The sequence below is a fragment of the Anolis carolinensis genome, chromosome 5 (assembly GCF_035594765.1).
Source record: "Anolis carolinensis isolate JA03-04 chromosome 5, rAnoCar3.1.pri, whole genome shotgun sequence".
NCBI lineage: Eukaryota > Metazoa > Chordata > Lepidosauria > Squamata > Dactyloidae > Anolis > Anolis carolinensis.
The window spans coordinates 113242975-113266005 of NC_085845.1; the positions used below are offsets into that span (position 1 = coordinate 113242975).

At 39.4% G+C, this 23031-nt stretch overlaps 1 protein-coding gene across 6 annotated transcripts in view; it reads right to left on the reverse strand.

The window, feature by feature from the left end:
- prom1 (prominin 1) overlaps window positions 1-23031 on the reverse strand; it is a 133749-nt gene that overhangs the window by 52451 nt on the left and 58267 nt on the right. For 4 of the 6 annotated variants that reach the window (XM_062982185.1, XM_016993315.2, XM_062982182.1 and 1 more), the window contains exons 4-8: window positions 12667-12693; window positions 9876-10081; window positions 4916-5036; window positions 2514-2577; window positions 1132-1221 (exon numbers count right to left, since the gene is read on the reverse strand). In XM_062982185.1, coding sequence (XP_062838255.1) covers window positions 1132-1221; window positions 2514-2577; window positions 4916-5036; window positions 9876-10081; window positions 12667-12693 — 508 coding nt within the window. The remainder of the gene's footprint in view (window positions 1-1131; window positions 1222-2513; window positions 2578-4915; window positions 5037-9875; window positions 10082-12666; window positions 12694-23031) is intronic. The other 2 variants (XM_062982184.1, XM_016993316.2) reach the window with 1 other exon arrangement.

Consider the following 23031-nt stretch of genomic DNA (forward strand, 5'->3'; position numbering starts at 1 on the left):
TGCATCCAGAAATTGGTTTAAGCTTTAACTTCAAGGTTTTATCCTATTTAGCCAAAACAATCAATTGTGAACCACAAGAGGAGATATGACAACAAAACCAACCACAAAAGAGGTTTTAAGCAAGAGAAGGGAGCACATCACACAATGCATTCAAGATATTTTACCTTTAATGGCCCTTTCCACTTTGACTTCAAGACAAACAAAGAAATAAAGCAAAGAGTGGACGATGAGAAAATATTCTGGTGAGTAATGCAAACACTTTCAGTTGTCAACACACACTTCCTATTTTTGACATTGAGGCATCCCACCTGCAGCACATTAGCAGCTACAATCCATTACAAATTGCATGACTGATCCATGACTCTGGATCGGGGGTGGGAAATTTCAGAGTGGGCATGGGACAATTTACTCTTCCTCGTTCCCTTAGTACACATGGCATAAGAAGAATTGATATAACCTTTTCAGAAAAGCTGAAATATGGTCAATATCTGCTTGTGGCTGTTATGAGGGCAAGTGGGACATAAGTTGGCTTTCTTCCCATTTGGGGCTTCAGAAGTTTCTAGAGCGGTTTTGGGGGGGGGGAATATTCAAGGCCCCCAGGGGTTTAATGCAGGCACCACTTTCCCCAGATTTGATCTAGATAATGGCTGGCAGTACATTTCTGGCTGACTTGAGGTTTGGGAACAGAAGACTCCGGAAAAACTCATAAGCACTGGGCTATAAAGCAGGAAAAAAACAACAAGTGGAAGTGGGTTGCTTAACAATAATCTTGCCCACATTCCTCCCATCTCCTCAGCTAATTGTTCACAACTCCCTTCGCCAACTAAATGTGAGGAAACAACTAGAAGTGGGTAGAAGGAACAAAAGAATTTTTAAAGACCCACGTGAATCTATTTTGTTACTTCCTCTATGACTCTAACTGAAATGTGACAAAAATATGTAACAACAAATACTTCAAAGACATTTAAATTCAATGATTTGTTATGTGGAAGTTTCCTCTTCAGGAAATGCAGCCCATGGGTTTTTGGGACTTATTATTCAATCCTTCTAGATATTAGCCATATCATAAAAGGAAAAATTTAGGAGATTAAGTAAGAAGGCTATTGGTAAGAATAAATAAATTCCCTTTACCTCCTGCTATGGTCAGGGCTGCATCAAGTGCAGGGCGGACTTCCCTTGCCAGCTGTTCTTGGACTCTACTGCCAAGTGTTGGGCCAACATCTGTTGGAAAAGGCGCAGGAGAAAAATCATCAAGTTCAAAGGAATGGTTTTAAATGCTATTCTTTGTATTGGGCAAAGCTATATATTCTAACAAAAGAACCTTATTTTTATAAACTTTAACTTGAAAAAAATAAATTCTAAGTTTTTGTTTGTTTTTTAAAACTATTTTTGCTGTTGGTACTCAGTTTTAATATTAAAACAATTCTAAAGCAATTTTAATTCTCTACAGAAGTTGAATCTTCTACATTTTTCTCCTATTTCACTGTTGTGTACTTTGAAGTTGTTTCGGACTTACAGTGTATCAAACCTAAAGTGAATCAATTATGAAGTTTCCTAGGAAAAGATTTATTCAGGCAACCTGCCTTTCATTACTCCGAGGCTGAGAGAGTATAACTTGTTCAAGGTCACTCAGTGGGATTCCAAGGCTGAGCAGAGGATCAGAGTCCAACACACAAACCATCAACCAGAGTCATAGTCCAACATTCAAACCACACCATGCCTACTCCATAAATGCAACTGTGAATGGTTAAGAATATTTCTTTTGAACACAAAGGGCTGTTTCAGTGCAACGTTTAAGGATATACAATAATTTGTCTTTGTTGTCTTTGTGCTGCTCAGTTGTGAAGACATTTTTTTTTCACTCTTCTTCTAAAAGAAACTAATATTTCATGGAATATGTGATTGATTTTCTAGAGCTTTGGTACCCCAGATATGATATTCTAGCTAAGATAAATCTTATTTGGATGGTGACAGAGATATTTCAAACTAGTTTTCATTTCAAAATGTTGATTGTAAGCTCGATGAAATACAGATCAGAAGCAGACAGTAAAATTTATTATGATATGCATGATGCACAAAAGTTGTGATTTCCACTTTCTGTCTCACATCAAAATCATTCATTATGTGCACAAAGCAGTGAACTTAAAAAGATGACTTTTAGGTTCCTCAAAAGGTCCACTTGGGAAATCCTTTTAAAAGCAGAGAACACTTTTAATTTTCTGATGGCAATTAAGTGTGACATGAGTTAAACAATGACATAAAAACAAAATATATCTTCTTATTTTTAATCTAAATATAATCAAACATTCATTTCACATCTTGGTTGTCAGCTCAGTTTAGGTCAAAGCCTACTACTTAATACCTGTTTATTGTCTTCATTAATATTTTTATTTAGCAGGGAGAGAGAGAAAGATGGGGACGATGGAAGGGAGACTTGCATGCACATTTCAGGCATGGCATTCTACAATCAGTCTTGTCTAATATTCTGGGGAAAACAATTTGAATAAACTTACTGTTAAGATCAGAAAGTGCTTTCTTCTTGGTAGTGTTATACTGACTCACCAAATAATCAATTTGCTAAAGAGAAATGAAAGTTATATTTTATTTAAAGATGACTCACAACAGAAACATAGTAGTAGACTTAAAAACAAACCCTTCACACTATATTTAATGGCCTAATAGTTAATTGCTCTTAGAGGAGACCTACTGAATGAGAACTCGGCACATCAGTGTCTCTGTAAGTTCTACTGATTTACATTGTTTACATTGTTTTTCTGAGGCACTTGTCTGAGATTGGGTCAGAACAAAGTTTTATGGCAGTTCTTACAAAGTGAACAGAAGATTCCAGTATATACCATACAATACACAATTTTGTATCTGTATTTGTACTCTGTGTTTTATATCTGTATTTGTACTCTGCTACTGATTTACATATATACTCATGTATAGGTCAAATTTATGAATAAGTTGAAGGCAGGTTTTGAGATGGGAATTATGGATTTTAATGGAGAAGTCAAGGGTTATCTCGTGGAGATGGGAAAGCACCAGTGATGCATCAGGGGACCACCACTCTTGCCACCACTGCCATTTTCCCACTCAAGCATTCAAAATAGCCAGCAGCAGCACCATGGTAAAGATAGCAATGGGTGTTTCTCCAGGGATGCAATGAGCTCTTGCCTTTCATTGCTGTATATGGAGAAGGAGTTGGTTCCTTTTTTAATATAAGAACCAAAGTACATTACTTATATTAACCTGTGGATAAGCTTCAGGTTTTGGAGGTTGATTTTTAAATAAAATGTCTTGAGTTACACACGAGGACATGTGTAAGGAATGACTCACTCTATCATTGAAGAGAAAGGAACTCAAATTTCTACATTCAAGATGCCTTTATTATCATTTATATTTTTACAACATATCGTTCCTCTAGAAACCAAAGAATGGTTGCTAAGTTAATGATTTGTTAATAATCTAAGGCAATGTTTCTCAAACTGTGCTCCTCCAGGTGTTTTGAACTTCAGCTCCCAGAAATCTTCGCTATCATACCAGCTGTTGGGAATTGTGGAAGCTGAAGTTCAAAACTTCTGGAGGCACAGTCTGAGAAACTCTGATTTAGGGTGATTGGTTTCTTCAATAGAAGTTAACAAGAGGAAATCATTAGTTTTCCTTCAATGTAAGAAGCTCATAAAAGACTATACAGTTTTGAGGATTGGCAGTTTAGGACTGATTCTGTGTTTTAAAATATTATGTTCAATAAAAGTAGTTTCCTACACACACAAACCCCACATGCATTGCCACACAAAATAAGTCCTGAATTGCAAAAATTCTTGTCCATCTAGGATTTTCCTTGTGTGAGAAAGCTTTTATGTAAAAAACATTCAAATATTCTTTCAATTCCTAATACAATACTGTTTTACCTTCACAACCATTTAACACAAATTCCTAGATCAGTAGTTCCCAACCTGGGCTCCCCAGATGCTTTTGGCCTTCAAGTCCCAGAAATCCTAACATCTGGTAGACTGGCCAGGAATTCTGGGAGTTGTAGACCAAAAACATCTGGGGACCCCAGGTTGAGACCAACTATCCTAGATTATTCTGCTAAGACATAAGGCACATTCTAGTTAATTCTCACTTAAGTTGCCTCAGTGAAGCACACTAGGCTTAAAGAGAAAATCATATAACACCCTCTGCTCTATTAAATGGGATTTTGAATCACATTTCCCAGATACAGCTTTAATATTATGCCAGACATTTTAGGAGGCAATATGTATGGGAGGAATAGCATCCTTACTGAAAAGTCCAATCACATCATCTTTAAAACAGATGTTTCAATAATTTTGGAAATATATTCTACAACATACACAAGAATAGCTTGTTTGTACAGAAAATTTCAATTGCCCATGCATTCCTTTCCAACATATGTCGAAAAAGCAATTAATATTGGGTTCCTAATAGCCATAGATGTGCATGTTTTTTTAAAGGCAAAAACATGTGTGCTAAAGCCAAGGAAAAAAGAAGAGGAAGAGAACAAGTAAAACAAGAAGTGATATGGATAACTGATAAAAATGAAATGCATGATAGAAAATAAGCACTTATTCTATATTAGAGGGCTATGTTAGAACAGGTATTTTATGTCTGGAAAAGCTGAAGGCCACTAGAAGAAATTGATAAATATGCTGCATCAAATTCAGATCATGTAAATCATGTTTAAGGGAGCTTTAGCCATAGATTTGACACATCTAAACTGTAAAAAGCATTAGATAGTCATCACTCTGCATCCAGAGTCTGCTCTACATTTAGAACAGCAAAGAATACATGCATCTGGAGTGAAAATTAAATTATAAAACAAAAACAGAGAAGCAGTTCTAAACTACAGAGTTGCATATTTTGAAGATAATCATTTCAAATGTCACTTTACCGCAGGAGTATCAGTTAGAAAAGTCCTCAGGTCTTTGAAATTACTGTTCATCAGTTTCTTTGCTCCTCGGACTTGACTTGTGAGGTGTTGGTTAGCAACATAGGCAAAAAGCACACCAACGCTATGTATAAAAGAGGATGGAAAGGAAAGATTTGACTTGATCAAATATGGTACATTTTAATGGTAAAAATATGAATCTTATTTGCTGCCAAATTAAAACCATCAGTGTTCACACAACATTCACAGAACAGGCTCTGTTACTGTATTTAGAAAATACTTTTATATATACTTTGAATCACAATCTATCATTGACCATTAGGTGGTGTCAGAGAACTAAAGTTACGGGCAGAGATTAGGATAGAGTTATTTTAAAATTCATACCTAGAAGCTGAAAAGATTTTGATAAATACTCCATAGAAACAATGTGGACACTTGTGTTTCTCTTGAGCTGTTCATATTATTCAATATTTACAAGCTGTTCAACTGATTGTTTAAGAACTTCCTTAAAGAAACATTCCATCACAGATGGGATAATTTAGTGAAAAGCAAAATTCACCTTGACAACTATATAAACAGTTATGATACAGGAAATAATTTGAATTAGTAATACAAAATCCATAGCTAAAGAGAACAAGAATTTCCTACTGGATTTGGAGGCCCCTCATCAGGTAGATAAAGAAGTAATTGTAGATTTAATCGTAGATTAAATTTAAGAATTTAATCGTAGATTAAAGCTAATTGATACAGATATAAATTATTCCACCCAACCTCACTTGACTGGCCACAATGTTTCAAGCTTTTAATACCTGTATCCTAGAATAAATTGAAGTTCTGAACATCCATTTTTGAGGAGGGGGGGGAACATATAACAGGAAAGACAGAAGTCGATACAATTTCATATTTTATAAGTGAAATGGTAGAATAGATGCAGATTGATTTGAGCCAGCAGGGACTCTTCTATGTGCGTGCTACTACTGCAACTGGCGCTTTGACACAACATCATCATAGGTGATCCCTCGCGGCCGAGTATGATTGTTTTCTAAAAGTAGAGTCTTGGCGGCAGGTCCATAAGTAACTGTAGAGACCTATTTTGGATCCACTTGGTCTATCGCAATGAGGACATACATTTCCAGATGGAAGGCAAGAGTTTGCTTGACACTCCTTCTTTTTGGTACGTTTCTCCCTTTCACCTTTTATTCATGCCTCTTCAAAATCCATAACCCTGTTGGTAACAGCTAAACTTCAGTTACAATTCTCAAGGGCCAGAGCTTCTCAGTTCTCAGTGTCTATGCCACATTTTTTAAGGTTAACTTTAAGCTGAACTGTAAATCTCTTTTCTTGTCCACTGACATTGTTTTCCATTCTTGAACTGAGAGTAAAATAACCATTTTTGGGAGATGGTGATCAGGTATTCAGACAACAATTCTGGTGGTCTTTGCTTCTTCCAGAATACTGACATTTGTCCATCTGTCTTCCCAAGAGATTTGTAGGGTTTTCCAGAGGCAACACTGACAGAATCTTTCCGGAAATCAAGGGTGTAATTTGAGAATTGGGGCATTCATAGGGTATCCAGATGTTTGTTTATAAAGCTATTGTCCCTCTAACTGTGTTCTATGCCTGCATAACATGGACCATCTACCAACTTTGACACCTGGGACTTGGACTCACATAGGGTAAGTGATGTGGGACTGTCCTGTGCAGTCCCCAATCATTTATCCAACAGCTATAAGGGAAGCAATGTTTCTGAGTGTTGCTTTTGAAAAAATAAATCTGCATTTGGCAGTTTCCAAAAAGTATATCACAATGGAGAGCTGATTAAAACATGTATTTCCCACTCCGAGGGCTTGAATTACAGGAACAACTTGTTTGTGAGAAGATACTGTTTCAATCTTTGTGCTCAAAATACAAAATACAAAAGGAACAATGTACCATGAAAGAATGTTTGCAAAAACTTCCAATTTGATAATTTCTCATTGTGACAAAAACAATCACCACAGAAAAAATGTATTCACCTTAGTAATATGTTTCTAAAGACTATTTGCTCATATTTTGTGCTTTAAAAAAAAGAAAAAAGAAAGAAACATTAGCTTATTTTTAATGAATAAGCCAATTATCAAAGAGTTTTCTTTCCTAGAAATTAGGACAGAGTACTATTTTAAACACAGCTTTGAAAAAAACCACTGACTCCTATTAAAGTACAATGTTATAGGTAAGAATACTAGCAGAAGCTGCCACTCTCTCATTATTGGTTTCTACAAGTGAAACATTTATGCTCTTCCACATAAGCCTCTGGGCAACACTAAGGTAAGTAAGGTATAATTAATGATGAATTAGGGTTGTTGTTGCTGTGTGCCTTCAAGCCATTTCAGACTTAATGCAATCCTAAGGCAACCCTATTTCTTGTCAAGATTTATTCAAAAGGCATTTGCCTTTGTCTTCTTCTGTGGCTGAGAGAGTGTGACTTGCCTAAAGTCACCAAGTGGGTTCAGAAATATAGTCTGAGGTTAAAATCAATACACCATGCTTTCTAAATTCTGATTCCTTCTTTCTCTTTTTCTTACCAATCTTTCTTTCTTCCTTTTCTCCCTTCCTTCCTTCCCTCTCTTTTTCCTACTTTTTTCTTTCTTTCACCCCTCCTCCCTTCTTCATTCTTGTTCTTACATCTACAGTAGAGTCTCGCTTATCCAACGTAAACGGGCCAGCAGAACGTTGGATAAATGAATATGTTGGATAATAAGGAGAGATTAAGGAAAAACCTATTAAACACCCAATTAAGTTATGATTTTACAAATTAAGCAGCAAAACATCATGTTATACAACAAATTTGACAGAAAAAGTAGTTCAATACACAGTAATGCTATGTAGTAATTACTGTATTTACGAATTTAGTACCAAAATATCACGATGTATTGAAAACATTGACTACAAAAATGCGTTGGATAATCCAGAACGTTGGATAAGCGAATGCTGGATAAGTGAGATTCTACTGTATTTATTTATTTCCCCTTTTCTCGCTCACTTCTTTCCTTCCTGTCTTCAGCCCTCCCTCCTTCTCTTTCTTTCTTATTTCCTTTTCTTCTTTTCTCTCTCCCACCCTTTCTTCATTTCTCTCTCTCTCTTTCTTTTCTTTCTCTCTCCCCTCCCTTCCTGTCTTCCTCCCTCCTTCCCCCCTTTTCTTCCTTTTCTTTCAGAGGTGCGCACAGGGAAAGGGGGTGGCTGGGATATGCGGTGATGGCAAATGTGTTTATATGCGTTAACAGCAAAGCACCCCAAAAACAGCTGCCTAAGGGTTTACCTGTCGCCTCCCACCATACCCAAGAGAACCCTTTGACTCAGCAACATTGGAAGATGGAGGCAGAGTACTGCAGATTGAAAGGATGTGGACCCTCAAGGACACAGGAGCCCGTGTGTGTCGCCAGTGTCTCCCAAACCCTCAAACCCACAGCCCACCCAGACCAGGACAGTCCCCCCTGCCTTCCTAGAGCTTGTGTGAAGTGACAAGGTGCATTGAAATGGCTGATGCTTGGAAATGGAAGGAAAGAGGCAGAGATGGAGAGACCAATACGTTACCAATCCATCCTTCCTCCTTTCTGTCTGGGAAAAGCCCTACAATAGCTAGGAAAATCTATGAAAGGGATCACAAATGACATACACACACATTAGAGGTACTAAATCCCCCATTAGCCTTCCCATCCTAAGGAGGGAGTTGAGAGAATAGTTTGTAAAAATGGAATTGTGCAAGAGAAAAGAAAGCAGGTGACCTTGGAGGAGAGGAGAATTGGAGGGACAGAAGGAGGGAGACAGCTTTGAACTTTCCGTCTTTCCTCCTCCCTCTCTCCTTTCCCCTTCTTACTTTTCTACTTCATTTCCTCTTTTTTTCCTATCTCTATTTCATTCTTTCTTCCTTTCCTTTGCTCCTCCCTCCCTTCCTTTCCAGGGGCAGGCAGTGTGTGAGGGAGGGGTGTGTGGTCAACCATTTTCTCACCAAGGAAGAGCCAATTTGTAAATATTCTTTACACCTCTGTTCGGATTTGCATTATCCAACTGAGAAGGTTTGCCAGATGGCTCATCTGAAAGTGCTGTGTGGCATACCAAGAGACCATAATCTACTTTCTACTATCCTCTTTTAAATGAATGGATATTTAAACTGCTAAATTATAGTAGTTTAATTCATCACATCAAGTATGAAGCACAGCAGACATCTATATTGAATTAGTGTTTCACAGGAATATAGAAAATAGTCACAGAATAATCATGACAAAACCAGCATACTTCAGCGTATAAACAAAAAGCATGACAATATTTTATTTTGTCCAGTGTTAGGAGCAAAACAGATGAACAAGATAAGCAATGGCCCCTTGATCATGAAAAGCTATGAAAGGCAAATAAAGGATCATTCAAATTTAATAAAAGGAGGCAGTGAACACATACAGAAATAATAAAACTTATGCACTGAATTCCAGAAATATAATCTTAAGAGACAAATTGCATGATCAGCAGCTTCACGTGATATATTGTTGGCTCCATATGCCACTACTGAATAGGTTTTATATAAAGAATTGAATGTATGTCTAGTTTCTCAGATGAAAAACATAAATTCATCCTTGCTAGAATAACCTATTTCTCATACAATTTTGCTAAGTGCAGAATGGCATTGTATTTGAACTTTCAATTTTCCCTACCTGCTGCCTGTTTGTATGTAGGGGTACATTCTGACTACTGCAAGAATCTTTCAATAATGCTTTTCATACAGCTTTGCTCCAGCTATTCCAGCATCATTTTACAAAGAACTATGGACATAAAATGGAATGGCTCAGTCAAGCAGAAATTCTTCCTACCTTCGACCGCACATTACTGCTAGTCTAACAGAAAAGCCCAATAAAATAATAGACTGGACCAAACTTACTTTGGCTATATGGCAAAGCAAAGTTAACACTGCTCCCACCTTGGCAATACTTGCCTGATTAATAAAGTAGCAACAAAAAGAACGGTAGCAAAGCAGCCCCTCTGGCAGTCTGCATTTTTCTTCTGTCTCTGGTGCATTTCCCCACCACAGTTGTCACAGCAGCGGCACATGCAGAAGCAGAGCCCCACTAGAGGCAGCAACAGAACAAACAGTATCCCCACAGCAGAACAGACTATAAAACCAATTTCATAGTAAACGGCCTGCAATTTGGACAGAGATAACAGCAAAAGCAAGTGTTATAGTTACAAATGAAGTTCACATTGCAGGTAAAGCTTCTAAATCAAACAAATCTTTTTCCTAATTTGATAAATCAGGCCACTATATCTGATACTTGCCACCCCTTTATCCTCAGAGTAGAGAGCACTATGGATCCCATACTTTCTCTGCCAATTCATTGGATGTGGCACCATTACAAGCAAAGGGGCGATGAGCCACCAAGACTTCCCAGTGCTGTCCATTCTGCAGAAAACTGGGCTGGAGTATTCTAGGTATAAGCATTATCTCTGCTCAGAAGGCACATTCTCAATACTGAACCATGACTGGACAATCTGGAAAGTGGGATGCTCGGAAGCAAATTTTAATTGGGATATAATGGAGCTTTCGAGAAAATGTAGTTTTGAAAATACATTTTCAGTGCAAACATAAAACACACTTTCAGTTTTACAACAAAAGCAATAAAAAGCAAAAGGAACGAATTTTCACTATATGAAAAATACCCAAACCCTTATTTTAGTCAAAATCCTGCACAAGCTTTTACATTCTTCGGGTTATGTATTAGTCAAAAAGTGGCAGGTTAAATAGTTGATGCCATGGAGTCTGCATTAGCTCACTGTCCTGAAGTGTAAAGTGAAGAAGAGATGCCTGACATCTGATTCAGTCTCTACCAGGTGCTGTGATGGTTTTAGACTGTTATAGAACTGTTCACTGGGATGAAGAAACAAACAGCAGTAGATTCCCAATGTATGATTTGCTAAGTAGGCATTTTTCAATCATACATTTTGAAATGTTACCTATTTGAGAGGATAGCTCAAAGGGGGCACAGTTTGAAAATGACTGGCATAACAAATCATTTTCCAAAGAGAACTACTATTCAGCCTGGCTATGTGAAAAGCAACCAGAGGATATAAACATTTTCCTTCAAAACTACCGCTGCTGCCTTGAAGGCAGAAGCAGGCAGCTGGTGTGCTCCTCAGAATCACAGAAGCTCAAAGAAAATACGCCTGGTGGCACACTTGGAAGCCAGGGCTTGTCACCACTTCTGCTGCTGTCCTATGCTATTCTATTAATAGGGACTCCAGTAACCAGATTTTTTGTTATCCCACGGAGTCCTGAATATCAAGGGCCCACTGCATATTCTATTAGTACCAAGACAATGTGCCGTCTCCATCAGTGACCACTTTTACCTGTCCTGAAATACAGGACAGATCTAGATCTGATTGGTGTGGCTAGAGCAGATGGGAACTGTACACCAAGTACATTTGGAAGACCATAGTTGTCCATCTCTGATATACAGTGAAAAATAGATTTTAGTGTCATGAAGTGCTACAGTAGAAATGCAACCATGATAAAAATAACCGGACGCCCTGCCTAAATAAGTAAGATCAGCTAGGAAGAAGTCAAGACCAGAAAAAATGTTCAATGTTTACTTGGTTAAGGAATTTCGCATTACAAGGTACAGTGATAACCACTAGATCACATTGTTTTCAACAAAAGCATTAGGAAAATTTAGGGGTGATTGGTTTATCAGTGACTTTGGCAGTATAGCCAAAGAAACCCTTTGAGGCAACATACCCCATACACTCGGTGTTCAGCAATGAAAACTACCAGAATGCAGCTCTTGCTACAGACTTTATGGAAGTTCCTGACTGGCAATAGCTGGAAACAATGGGGTGAATTAGACAGACACTTAGGTCTGTTTCACACAACACAACTGTATGATGTTGATTTTGACCTGAACTGCCATGGTTGCGTTTGAAGGAATGCTGGGGTCTATAGTTTGAGAGTGCACCAGAACTCTGTGGAAGAGAATTCTAAATAACTCAAAGAACTGCAATCTCCACGATACATCCATGGTAATTCAAATAGCATTGAAGTGCTATGACTACATAATGTGAAAGAGACCATAGTTTTTCTAGATGTGACTTGTTTCCTCAAACAAAGAAAGGAAACACCAGCAGGCTAAGAAGCAGTTAAGATGTTTCAGTACCCAAATTGTCTTCCATGTCTACTGGGTGCATTGCTGTAACCATCTAACTTGAAAAACAGTAAATTTATGGTTATTCCATATGTTACTTGGCTTCTCCACCACTGCTATTACCCGTCTGTAAATACCAGCCTATTACCAGCGTAGAGAGAGAACAGCTATCAGGCATCTGCCTCCCAGGCCAGTTACAAGCCAGTGTGTCTCACCAGCTACATCTCATCATGCTCTAATTCTGTTCTCAGTGAATCTGCTTCAAAATCCCACCAAATCCTCAATGAAAATAGCTCCAAGTACAAACAACTGCAATATATAGTCATTTGCATCAAGTGACCTAATTACAGTTTTAAGCAGAACTAAATATTTCTGTTGGACAATAGGAGATAGGTTTATCTTAAAAATCAGAAAGATATGGTTGGAACAAACTAAATTAATCAGTATGTAAGCAATGCAACCAAACATTTTAAAATAAAACATCACCATGTGTAGTCATAACAAAGGAACTGCTATTTCAGTAGGCGGTTATTGGTTAGTTACTAAAGCTATCCAAATAAATTGTGCATCAGATGCATCAAGAAGTTTTACCTGCAAAGTCAGGACAACATTTTCTGGCTGTGGAAGTCAAGGCAGATGAAAAGTGTATGTGGCGCACAGGCAGCATGCATAAAAAGAAGGCAGGTGAGCAATAAACAAAAGTAGCCAGTTTGTATGATGCCACAAAACCAAAATAACTGATAAGGACAGCAAACAGTTAAGCACATCAACTACTGACAAGACACACAGTTCAATTAAGTTCCAGAGGCACCTTTCAATTTTGCAAAACTTAAATGCCCTGATTACTCAAATTCTATTTTCTGTTCATCTTTTCCTCAATTCTGTCAAGGGGAAAAATCCAATTTGTAGAGATTTCATTTTTTCAATTCCTACATTTAATACAATATTTTTCACTAAAACTTTCAGTGTAAACCAGAATAGTTGGGGAAGAATAACTGCAAATGAAAGCTGTTTATAACCTGAAAGACTATACAGAACATCACTCTCCTTAAATGTATACTAAGTTTGAAGATGCACACCATCTAGAGAATTAGTTCAACTCCTTATGGTATTGAACTGAAGCAGATGTGTCAAAAAGGGTCATGAATCAGGCCTTGTTTTTAAGTCCCTGAAATAATTATTTCCAGTAAAGTGGAGTCTTCCCTCCCCTGGGGACAGACTTAAACTGTCTTCCCTATAGTGCACTTACTCTTAGGCTACCTGAAAACAAGTCTCTACTTGTCTGAAAAGATGTAGTTCTATTGAGAAGAGGAGTAATAAAGGGAGTCTTACAAGATTAGTTTGGTGATACATGCTGCAAATGTGGCACAGGTTCAGATGTTACAAATGGGCCTTCAAGGGGCCTTGTTACCCCTTCCCTCCCCATATACTATGAAGATTTCCTCCTTTCACTGTCTGTGCTAAACTAGGAGAGAAGGGAGAAATTATATCATATAAGCAGAGGTGTCTAAGGAAAGCCTGAGTGAGAATTGTAAGTAGCAGTGTTCACCTGTGTAAGAAGTCCTGCTTGAATTCTTACAGGCAAAACCACAACGGAAAAGTCCCACCTCTGTACTGATGTTTCCAAGAGCTCTGTTAATTGCTATCTTATTTCACTTCTGTTGCATTTAGAGACTTGGAGTCTTAGAAGTAAGACTGCAGACTTGTCAGAATTTTAAAAGGTGCAGGTTGTACTGCTCTGTGGTTCCTCCCTGTCCACAGGCTAATTCTTCCCAAAACTATACTTAGCCAAGGACATTCTTACAAGGCTGTCCTAGATTTTTAAAAACCCAGATGTGCTGCAAATATGACATACCATATTTACTTGAGTCTAATGCATACTTTTTTTTTTGGATAAATTACATAGCCAAACTTGAGGTGCACATTAGGGTCAATGGTGCATTAGAATCGCGCATGTAAAACCATCTGCTCCCTTCCATCAGGCCAAAATCTTGCCCTGTTGTCAGTCTGAGACAAGTTTGCCAGCCTCGGCCTGATGGAGGGGAGACCTCCTTTACAAGGCCTTCAAAACCAAGGGAGAGGCAAGTAGTAGAACAGCCGACAGGCAATGAGAAGGTGCATCCTTCTGTCGGGCCAAGGCTGGCTTTTCAACTAGCTGCATGAAAGTTTTGAAGGCCTAGTAAAGAAAGTCAGTTGGGAACTGTGCGAGGCTGGCAAAGGGGCAAGGCTCACAGCTTCTCCTTGCCTGTGACAAGCAAGAAGTCATGCCCCTTCATCAGCCTCAAGAGGTTCCAAATTTGGGTGCACTCCACAACAAATCCTTGTTCACCTTCAAAACTGAGGTGTGCATTACATTCAATGGTGCATTATACTTGAGTAAACACAGTATTTCTCCCCCCCCCTCAAAAAAAAAACTCCCCATGAAAAAGGGAGATGCTGGCAGATGCAAATCATGAAATTTGCTTAAGGAGTTGCCAACTGGCTGAAAGAAAAGGAGCATGGAACCCTTGGAGGAAGGGCATAGGATGCCCAATAGGAGAGGGTTTGGAAATATATACAAAATTTAGTTGGAAGTAGTAGATGGAGAAAGGACAATACAGCTGGATAACTTTTACACAGAGTAGTGCCCTTTGTATTTTACATGATATTGAAGGGCCCAAACTATTTCAAAGCAATGTTAAGAAAGAAAGAGAAGGAGTGTGTGGGGGAAAGAAGGTCATTGAAGCCCTGCTCTCAACACATAGTTTGGCATTTATAATCCAGAACATAGCTGTAGCCTTATGCTGTCTGGTGATGGTGGCAGAAATTATCCAAAATATTCAGAGTATACCTGATTGGGGAAGATTAGAACAGATTTTTGGAAGTGGTAAACATTTACACTACATATGAATATATTTTGAAATTGATTCAAACATCCCGATTGCAGTTCTTATGCTTAAAAATCCTGAAGGGGAAGGGAGAAAATTTCTCTCCCTACTGTATTATTAGCTTTGTCTTGTGCAACTAGCTTGTTCTTTGGAGATTACTCATCTAGAATTTCAAGGAAGCATCGCTATGACACAAGTCTCAGGAGGTCCTTGTTTGCTTCAGAATCATGACCATAAATAAAGGTTTCTAGTTGCTTTTTGACACCTCAGCAAGCAAATCTCATCTCCAAACTGCAGAAATGTCCAGGATAACAACTATATTAGAAAACACACCAAAGATGGAAGTATTTCATTTGGCATGTGCATTTATGCAGCAGCTAGTTAAAATTACAGCCATAAAATTGAATGCCAAATAAAACTTGTCAATCTTTAAGGCAGGTATTTGTAGAATCGATTTCATCCTGAGGCTGAATCAGTAACAAAGATGTTCTCAGGGTCTGCTTTCCAGCAATTGACAGATTAAAAAAGGCTGAATCAATAAATACTAGTTTTAGTTAGTGACTTTAAATCAACCCTAGGAAAGGCATTATAATCTTCTAGAACTAGCAGGGCAGGGGAAGGGGGAAGCATATACAATAGTAGGCAAACTACAACAAAGTAGCATCATGAAAAAGTGAGCATAGCTAGCCGAAGCCCCAAAATCCCAGCTTTCCCTTCCTGTTTTAAGGTGCCTCAAGACTTATTATTCCTCCTTTATTTCTTCTCACACGAATTAAGATGAATTAAAAATAGAGGAAACATAAAGCAACATGTAATGAAAGGGAAGGGCAAAAACAATATTGGTATGTTTTAAAATAAGTTAAATACTTTAAAGGCATTAAGATGTTAAGTTCATGGAACGTGAATGTTTTATAAGTGTTTCCATTTACTGTGCTTCAGAGATTTGTAAAGTGTTTTAGCCTGTGAAAAATAATTTACCAAAGACCAGATGTCCAAGAATTTTCGGAATACCTATTTGTAAGTCTTACAACCCTCTAAACCAGTGGTTCTCAAACTGGGGTCCCTAGATGTTTTTGGTCTTCAGCTCCCAGAAATCCTAACAGCTGGTAAACTGTCTGAGATTTCTGAGAGTTGTAGGCCAAAAACATCTGGGGACTCCAGACTGAGAACCACTGCTCCAAACCATGCATGGACAAACTTCAGCCCTTCAGATGTTTTGAACTTAAAATCCCACAATTCCCAACAGCTGGGGGAGCCGTCAGGTCAAGTTCACTTTATTATGGTCAATGACCAGCTCAAGAGAAGAAGGGCATAGTCCTGTACAACCATATCTGAGTTATGAGTTAAGAGATGGGGGAGTTGAAATCCAAAACACTTGGAGGGCCAAAGTTTGCCCATACCTGCTCTAAACTATAACATTATTGACTGTCTTGTTTGAGGAGACCAAACAGTGAGTTCATGACAGAGGCAATACTTTAACCAATTCATAGCTCCTTTTCTATACGGCACTAACTGTCGTTAGGCTCATATTTACATTATTAATTTTAAATAACAACTTGCTAATTTGAGCATATGACTTTAAAAATGCACAAGTCTTTTACATGAGTGAAATATTACTGCTATATAGGGGAACATTTATTCTGTCTCCCCACTCCATATCTTTTTTAATGAAATAAAATTAAAGGGCAGAGTAACTTGGACAATATCTAAGTTTTTTTTTCAACAATGAGAACTCAGATAGTTTCTTCTGATCTGCCCTAACAACTCATCAAAATCTCCATGCCTAACTATGCCAGCCATTTCTATCAGTTCTTGTCAGTTCCAAAACATATCTCCCTCTTCCCTGTCAAGATGGCATGTTACACAGGGAAAAGGAACATATACCTTTTCCTTTCCTCCTGGCTTCCTCACATTCTTGATAGCACCTACATCAGAGTGCAACTCATGTTCTAAGGCCTCCTGGGATCTGTATTTCAGATCCCTGGCATTGAGGACAATACTGCCACCACCTCACTTATGCCTCTCCCTAACTGGATTATGTCTCAAGTCAAGAAAAAAATATATCAAGATTTTTAGAAAGTTGCCTCTTAGCTAAGGCAGGTTTCTATCAGTCCCAGCAGTTTCCATATCTATGCCCAGTCCAGGAGAAGTTTAATGCCATCTCTTCTACAAAGCAGGGAGACATAGCTCAAAAGTTATTCAGATTTCCCAAATAGTCAGCAAGGAAAAAATGATAACATCTATAGTCGTGTTTAGACAGGTTGCTTCTTAAAAAGGGCTGGGCAATGTCTACAGGAAAAAAAATAAATTCTGCTCCTCTGAAAACAATACAGACTGTGAAAATTGCCACAAAAGTAAGGGGAAAAAACACCCAAACTGTAAATTTTAAAAACAGGGTGCGAAATAATGAAACAGCCCCATGTTTTTGGCAACAGATTTTGAAGATTAAATGCTACCCCTTGAGATTTTCAGGGGGTAAGATTCAGCCTCCTTTTTGCCAGAAAAAAGGTGCTCTTGGGGACGGGGGTTGCAAAGATAATCACAGGATCACAAAAAGAGTACTGGAGGCCACCTTTAGCTCCAGTGACATTGCCTTCCCATCTTTAAAAGATGCAAATGAACAGCTTTCCCCTGCACTGACAGCTAGAACTAGTGAAGAAGTATGCACTGGGATTTATAGTACTGACTTTAATAAATACTTTCCCCACCTATACACTAATCTTGAACAGTCCAGGCAGAGTTTTCCAAGGACCATTTTTTTAAAAAAAATACCTATGTTTTTCATTTTCAAAACAAACAAAAAACCCACACCAAAACTTGAATTGAATTTAGCCTGCAATGCTGAAAGCTGAAAAGCAATGATATATTGAAATAAAATATCTTCCTTGGCAGTCATCTGGATGCAATTCCGAATTGAATAGTTTTGCTATGATGGAACTCCAATGATGGGAGTTTCTTTGTACATATATTGTCAAAGGCTTTCATGGCTGTAATCATTTGGCTGCTGTGATTTTTTTGGGCCAGTAGCATTATCTCCTGACGTTTTGCCTGTATCTGTGGCTGGCACCTTCAGAGGTTCTGTTGGCAGTGAGGCAAGTGGAGTGTATAAATATCTGTGGAATATCTAGGGTGGGAGAAAGAACCCTTCTCTGTTGAAAGGAAATGTGAATGTTGTAAATAGTAAGCTTGAATAAACATTTGAGTAGCCATGAAGTTTGCAAAGCCAATCACAGTGTGTATGTGCATAGAGGTGGCCTGCCCTTTGTTGCCTTTGTTTGGGAGGTGTTAGCTGGCCCTTTATTGTTTATTATTTGGAGTTCCCCTGTTTCTGAGTGGTGTTCATTTTTTATTGCCTTGATTCTGGTGTTTTTTTAATAATGATAACCAGATTTTGTTCATTTTCCTGGTTTCCTAAGTTCTGTTGAAAGTATCCATGTAGGCTTCAATGGCTTCTCTGTGTAATCTGACTTCATGGTTGTCAGAGTGGTTGAAAATCTCTGTGTTCTCAAAATAATATTTTGTGTCTAGGTTGGTTTATCACATGCTCTGCTATGGCTGACTTCTCTGGTTGAATTAGTCTGCAGTGCCTTTCATGTTCTTTGATGTGGGTCTGAGCACTGTGTTTGGTGGTCCCTATGTAGACTTGTCCACAGCTGCACAGTATAAAGTATACTCGTGTAGTGGTTAGGGTGAATATGCAGTGGAGGTGAAGAATAGATTTCAGGGACTAGATTTAATAAATAGAGTCCCAGAAGAACTATGGACAGAAGTCCACAACATTGTTCAGGAGGCAGCAACAAAGTACGTCCCAAAGAAAAGAAAACCAAGAAGGCAAGATGGTTGTCTGTTGAGACACTGGAAGTAGCCCAAGAAAGAAGGAAGGTGAAAGGAAACAGCGATAGGGGGAGATACGCCCAATTAAATGCACAATTCCAGAGGTTAGCCAGGAGAGACAAGGAACTATTTTTGAACAAGCAATGCATGGAAGTGTAAGAAGACAATAGGATAGGAAGGACAAGAGATCTCTTCCAGAAAATCAGAAACATTGGAGGCAAATTTCAGGCAAAAATGGGCATAATCAAAAACAAAGATGGCAGGGACCTAACAGAAGTTGAAGAGATCAAGAATAGGTGGCGAGAATATACAGAAGATCTGTATAGGAAGGATAATGATATAGAGGATAGCTTTGATGGTGTGATGAGTGAATTAGAACCAGTCATCCTGAGGAGTGAGGTTGAATGGGCCTTAAGAAGCATTGCTAACAACAAGGCAGCAGAAGATGACCGGATCCCCGCTGAGCTGTTTAAAATCTTGGAAGGTGATGCTGTCAGGGTGATGCATGCCATATGCCAGTAAATATGGAAAACACAAGATTGGCCATCAGATTGGAAAAAATCAATGTATATCCCCGTACCAAAAAAGGGAAACGCTAAAGAATGCTCAAACTTCCATAAAGTGGCACTTATTTCCCATGCCAGTAAGGTAATGCTCAAGATCCTGCAAGGCAGACTCCAGCAATACATGGAGAGTTGCCAGAAGTCCAAGCTGGGTTCAGAATCGGGCAAAGGATCCAGAGACCAAATTGCCAATATCCGCTGGATAATGGAGGAAGCCAGGGAGTTTCAGAAAAACATCTACTTCTGCTTTATTGAGCCTTCGACTGTGTGGATCATAATAAACTATGGCATGTTCTTGGTAGGATGGGGATACCAAGTCACCTTGTCTGTTTCCTGAGAAATCTGTATAAAGACCAAGTAGCCACAGTAAGAACAGATCACAGAACAACAGACTGGTTCAAGATTAGGAAAGGAGTGCGGCAGGGCTGCATACTTTCACCCTCCCTATTCTACTTGCACGCAGAACACATCATGCGACATGCGGGGCTTGATGAATCCAAGGCCGGAGTTAAAACTTCTGGAAGAAACATTAACAACCTTAGGTATGCAGATGATACCACTCTGATGGCTGAAAGCGAGGAGGAGCTGAGGAGCCTTATCACCAAGGTGAAAGAAGAAAGTGCAAAAGCTGGGTTGCAGTTAAATGTCAAGAAAACCAAGATCATGGCAACTACACCTATTGATAACTGGCAAATAGAGGGAGAAAACGTGGAGGCAGTGACAGACTTTATATTTCTAGGCGCGAAGATCACTGCAGATACAGACTGCAGCCAGGAAATCAGAAGACGTTTACTTAACGATGCTGGGGAAAATGGAAGGAAAAAGGAAGAGAGGTCGACCAAGGGCAAGATGGATGGACGGTATCCTTGAAGTGACTCGGTTGACCTTGAAGGAACTGGGGGCGGTGACGGCCGACAGGGAGCTCTGGCGTGGACTGGTCCATGAGGTCACGAAGAGTCGGAGACGATTAAACGACTGAGCAGCAGCAGTAGTGGTTAGAGAAATTCTTCACTTGCCTTGCAGACAATTTTATGGTCCAGAAGGTAGAAGAGGCAACAAGGGGATCAGCTACTCTTGATCTAATCTTAACAAATGTGGAAGACCTGATCAATACAGTCGAAGTGGTTAGATCCTTAGGGGCAAGTGACCATGTGCTCCTGCAGTTTGCGATACAAAGGAAGGCTGAAACTAAAACAAGACAAACACGCATTTTGGACTTTAAGAGAGCTGACTTCCAAAAAATGAAGAAATTACTGAGCGGCATTCCATGGACGCCAATACTAAAAGACAAGGGAGTCAAGGATGAATGGGAGTTTTTCAAAAGTGAAATACTCAAGGCGCAAATGCAAACAGTGCCAACAAAGAAAAAAAAATAAGACAAGTGCAAAGAAGCCAGAATGGATGTCCAAAGAACTTCTAACCGGGCTAAGACTCAAAAGAGACACACACAAGGAGTGGAAAAAGGGAGAAATCACCAAAGAAGAATTCAAACATACAGCCAACTCCTGTAGGGAAGAGGGTCGCAAGGCTAACGCGCAAAATGAGCTCAGGCTTGCCAGGGACATAAAAAACAACAAAAAAGGCTTTTTTGCTTACGTTGGTAGAAAAAGGAAGAACAAGGAGGCAATAGGATCTCTGGGAGGAGAAGATGGGGTGATGGTGACAAGGGACAGGGAAAAGGCAGAACTACTTAATGCCTTCTTTGCCTCGGTCTTCTCACAAAAAGAAAGCCATCTTCAACCTCAGCAACATGGAATGGATGAAGGATTGGGGGAAATCCAACCCCAAATAGGGAAACAAGTTGTCCAGGAACACCTGGCCTCTCTAAACGAATTCAAGTCTCCAGGACCAGATCAGCTACATCCAAGAGTATTGAAGGAACTAGTGGAAGTTATTTCAGAACCACTGGCAACTATCTTCGAGAGTTCTTGGAGAACGGGAGAAGTCCCAGCAGATTGGAGGAGGGCGAATGTGGTCCCAGTCTTCAAGAAGGGAAAAAAGAACGACCCAAACAATTACCGTCCGGTCAGCCTCACGCCGATACCAGGCAAGATTCTAGAAAAGATCGTTAAGGAAGTGGTCTGCAAACACTTAGAAACAAATGCGGTCATTGCTAATAGTCAACACGGATTTACCAAAAACAAGTCATGCCAGACTAATCTGATCTCTTTTTTCGATAGAGTTACGAGTTGGTTAGATACAGGGAATGCTGTGGATGTAGCGTACCTGGATTTCAGTAAGGCCTTCGACAAAATCCCCCACGACCTTCCGGTAAACAAACTAGTAAAATGTGGGCTAGACAAAACTACGGTTAGGTGGATCTGTAATTGGCTAAGCGAACAAACCCAAAGGGTGCTCACAAATGCATCTTCTTCATCTTGGAAAGAAGTCACGAGTGGAGTGCTGCAGGGTTCTGTCCTGGGCCCGGTTTTGTTTAACATCTTTATTAACGACTTAGATGAAGGGTAAGAAGGCACGATCATCAAGTTTGCAGATGACACCAAATTGGGAGGGATAGCTAACACTCCAGAAGAAAGGAGCAGAATTCAAAATGATCTTGACAGACTAGAGAGGTGGCTGAAAATAACAAAATGAAGTTCAATAGGGACAAATGCAAGATACTTCACTTCAGCAGAAAAAATGGAATGCAAAGATACAGAATGGGGGATGCCTGGCTCAACAGCAGTACATGTGAAAAAGACCTTGGAATCCTCGTGGACAACAAGTTAAAAATGAGCCTACAATGTGATGCGGCTGCTAAAAAAGCCAATGGGATTCTGACCTGCATAAATAGGGGTATAGCATCTAGATCCAGGGAAGTCCTGCTCCCCCTCTATTCTGCCTTGGTCAGGCCACACCTGGAATACTGTGTCCGATTCTGGGCACCTCAATTGAAAGGAGATATTGACAAGCTGGAAAGCGTCCAGAGGAGGGCAACTAAAATGATCGAAGGTCTGGAGAACAAGCCCTATGAGGAGCGGCTTAAAGAACTGGGCATGTTTAGCCTGCAGAAGAGAAGGCTGAGAGGCGACATGATAGCCATATACAAATACATGAAGTGATGTCATAGGGAGGAGGGAGCAAGCTTGTTTTCTGCTGCCCTGCAGACTAGGAACAATGGCTTCAAACTACAGGAAAGGAGATTCCACCTGAACATCAGGAAGAACTTCCTCACTGTGAGAGCTGTTCGGCAGTGGAACTCTGTCCCCCGGACTGTGGTGGAGGCTCCTTCTTTGGAGGCTTTTAAGCAGAGGCTGGATGGCCATCTGTCGGGGGTGCTTTGAACGCGATTTTCTGCTTCTTGGCAGTGCATTGGACTGGATGGTCCATGAGGTCTCTTCCAACTCTACTATTCTATGATTCTATGGGAATCCCTCTTGTCCTTTGCTGAATGTAGCATTTTTCTGAATTTCCTTTAAGGGTCTGCAGATTGTAGGTTATGTTTCTTCATCAGCTTCTCTGTGCAGTCAGTGGTTCCCTTGATATATGGTAAAAACACTTTTCCTATAAATGAGTATTTGTTTTTACTCTCGTGGCTTGTTCTTGATCTTGCAGCTCTTCTGATGTCTGTCGTAGAATACCCATTAGCCTATAGAGCCCAGTTTATGTGGTTCAATTCATCTTGGAGGAGGTGGGATTCACACATCCTGTTTGCATGGACTACCAGAGTTTTAATTGTGCTTCTTTTTTGA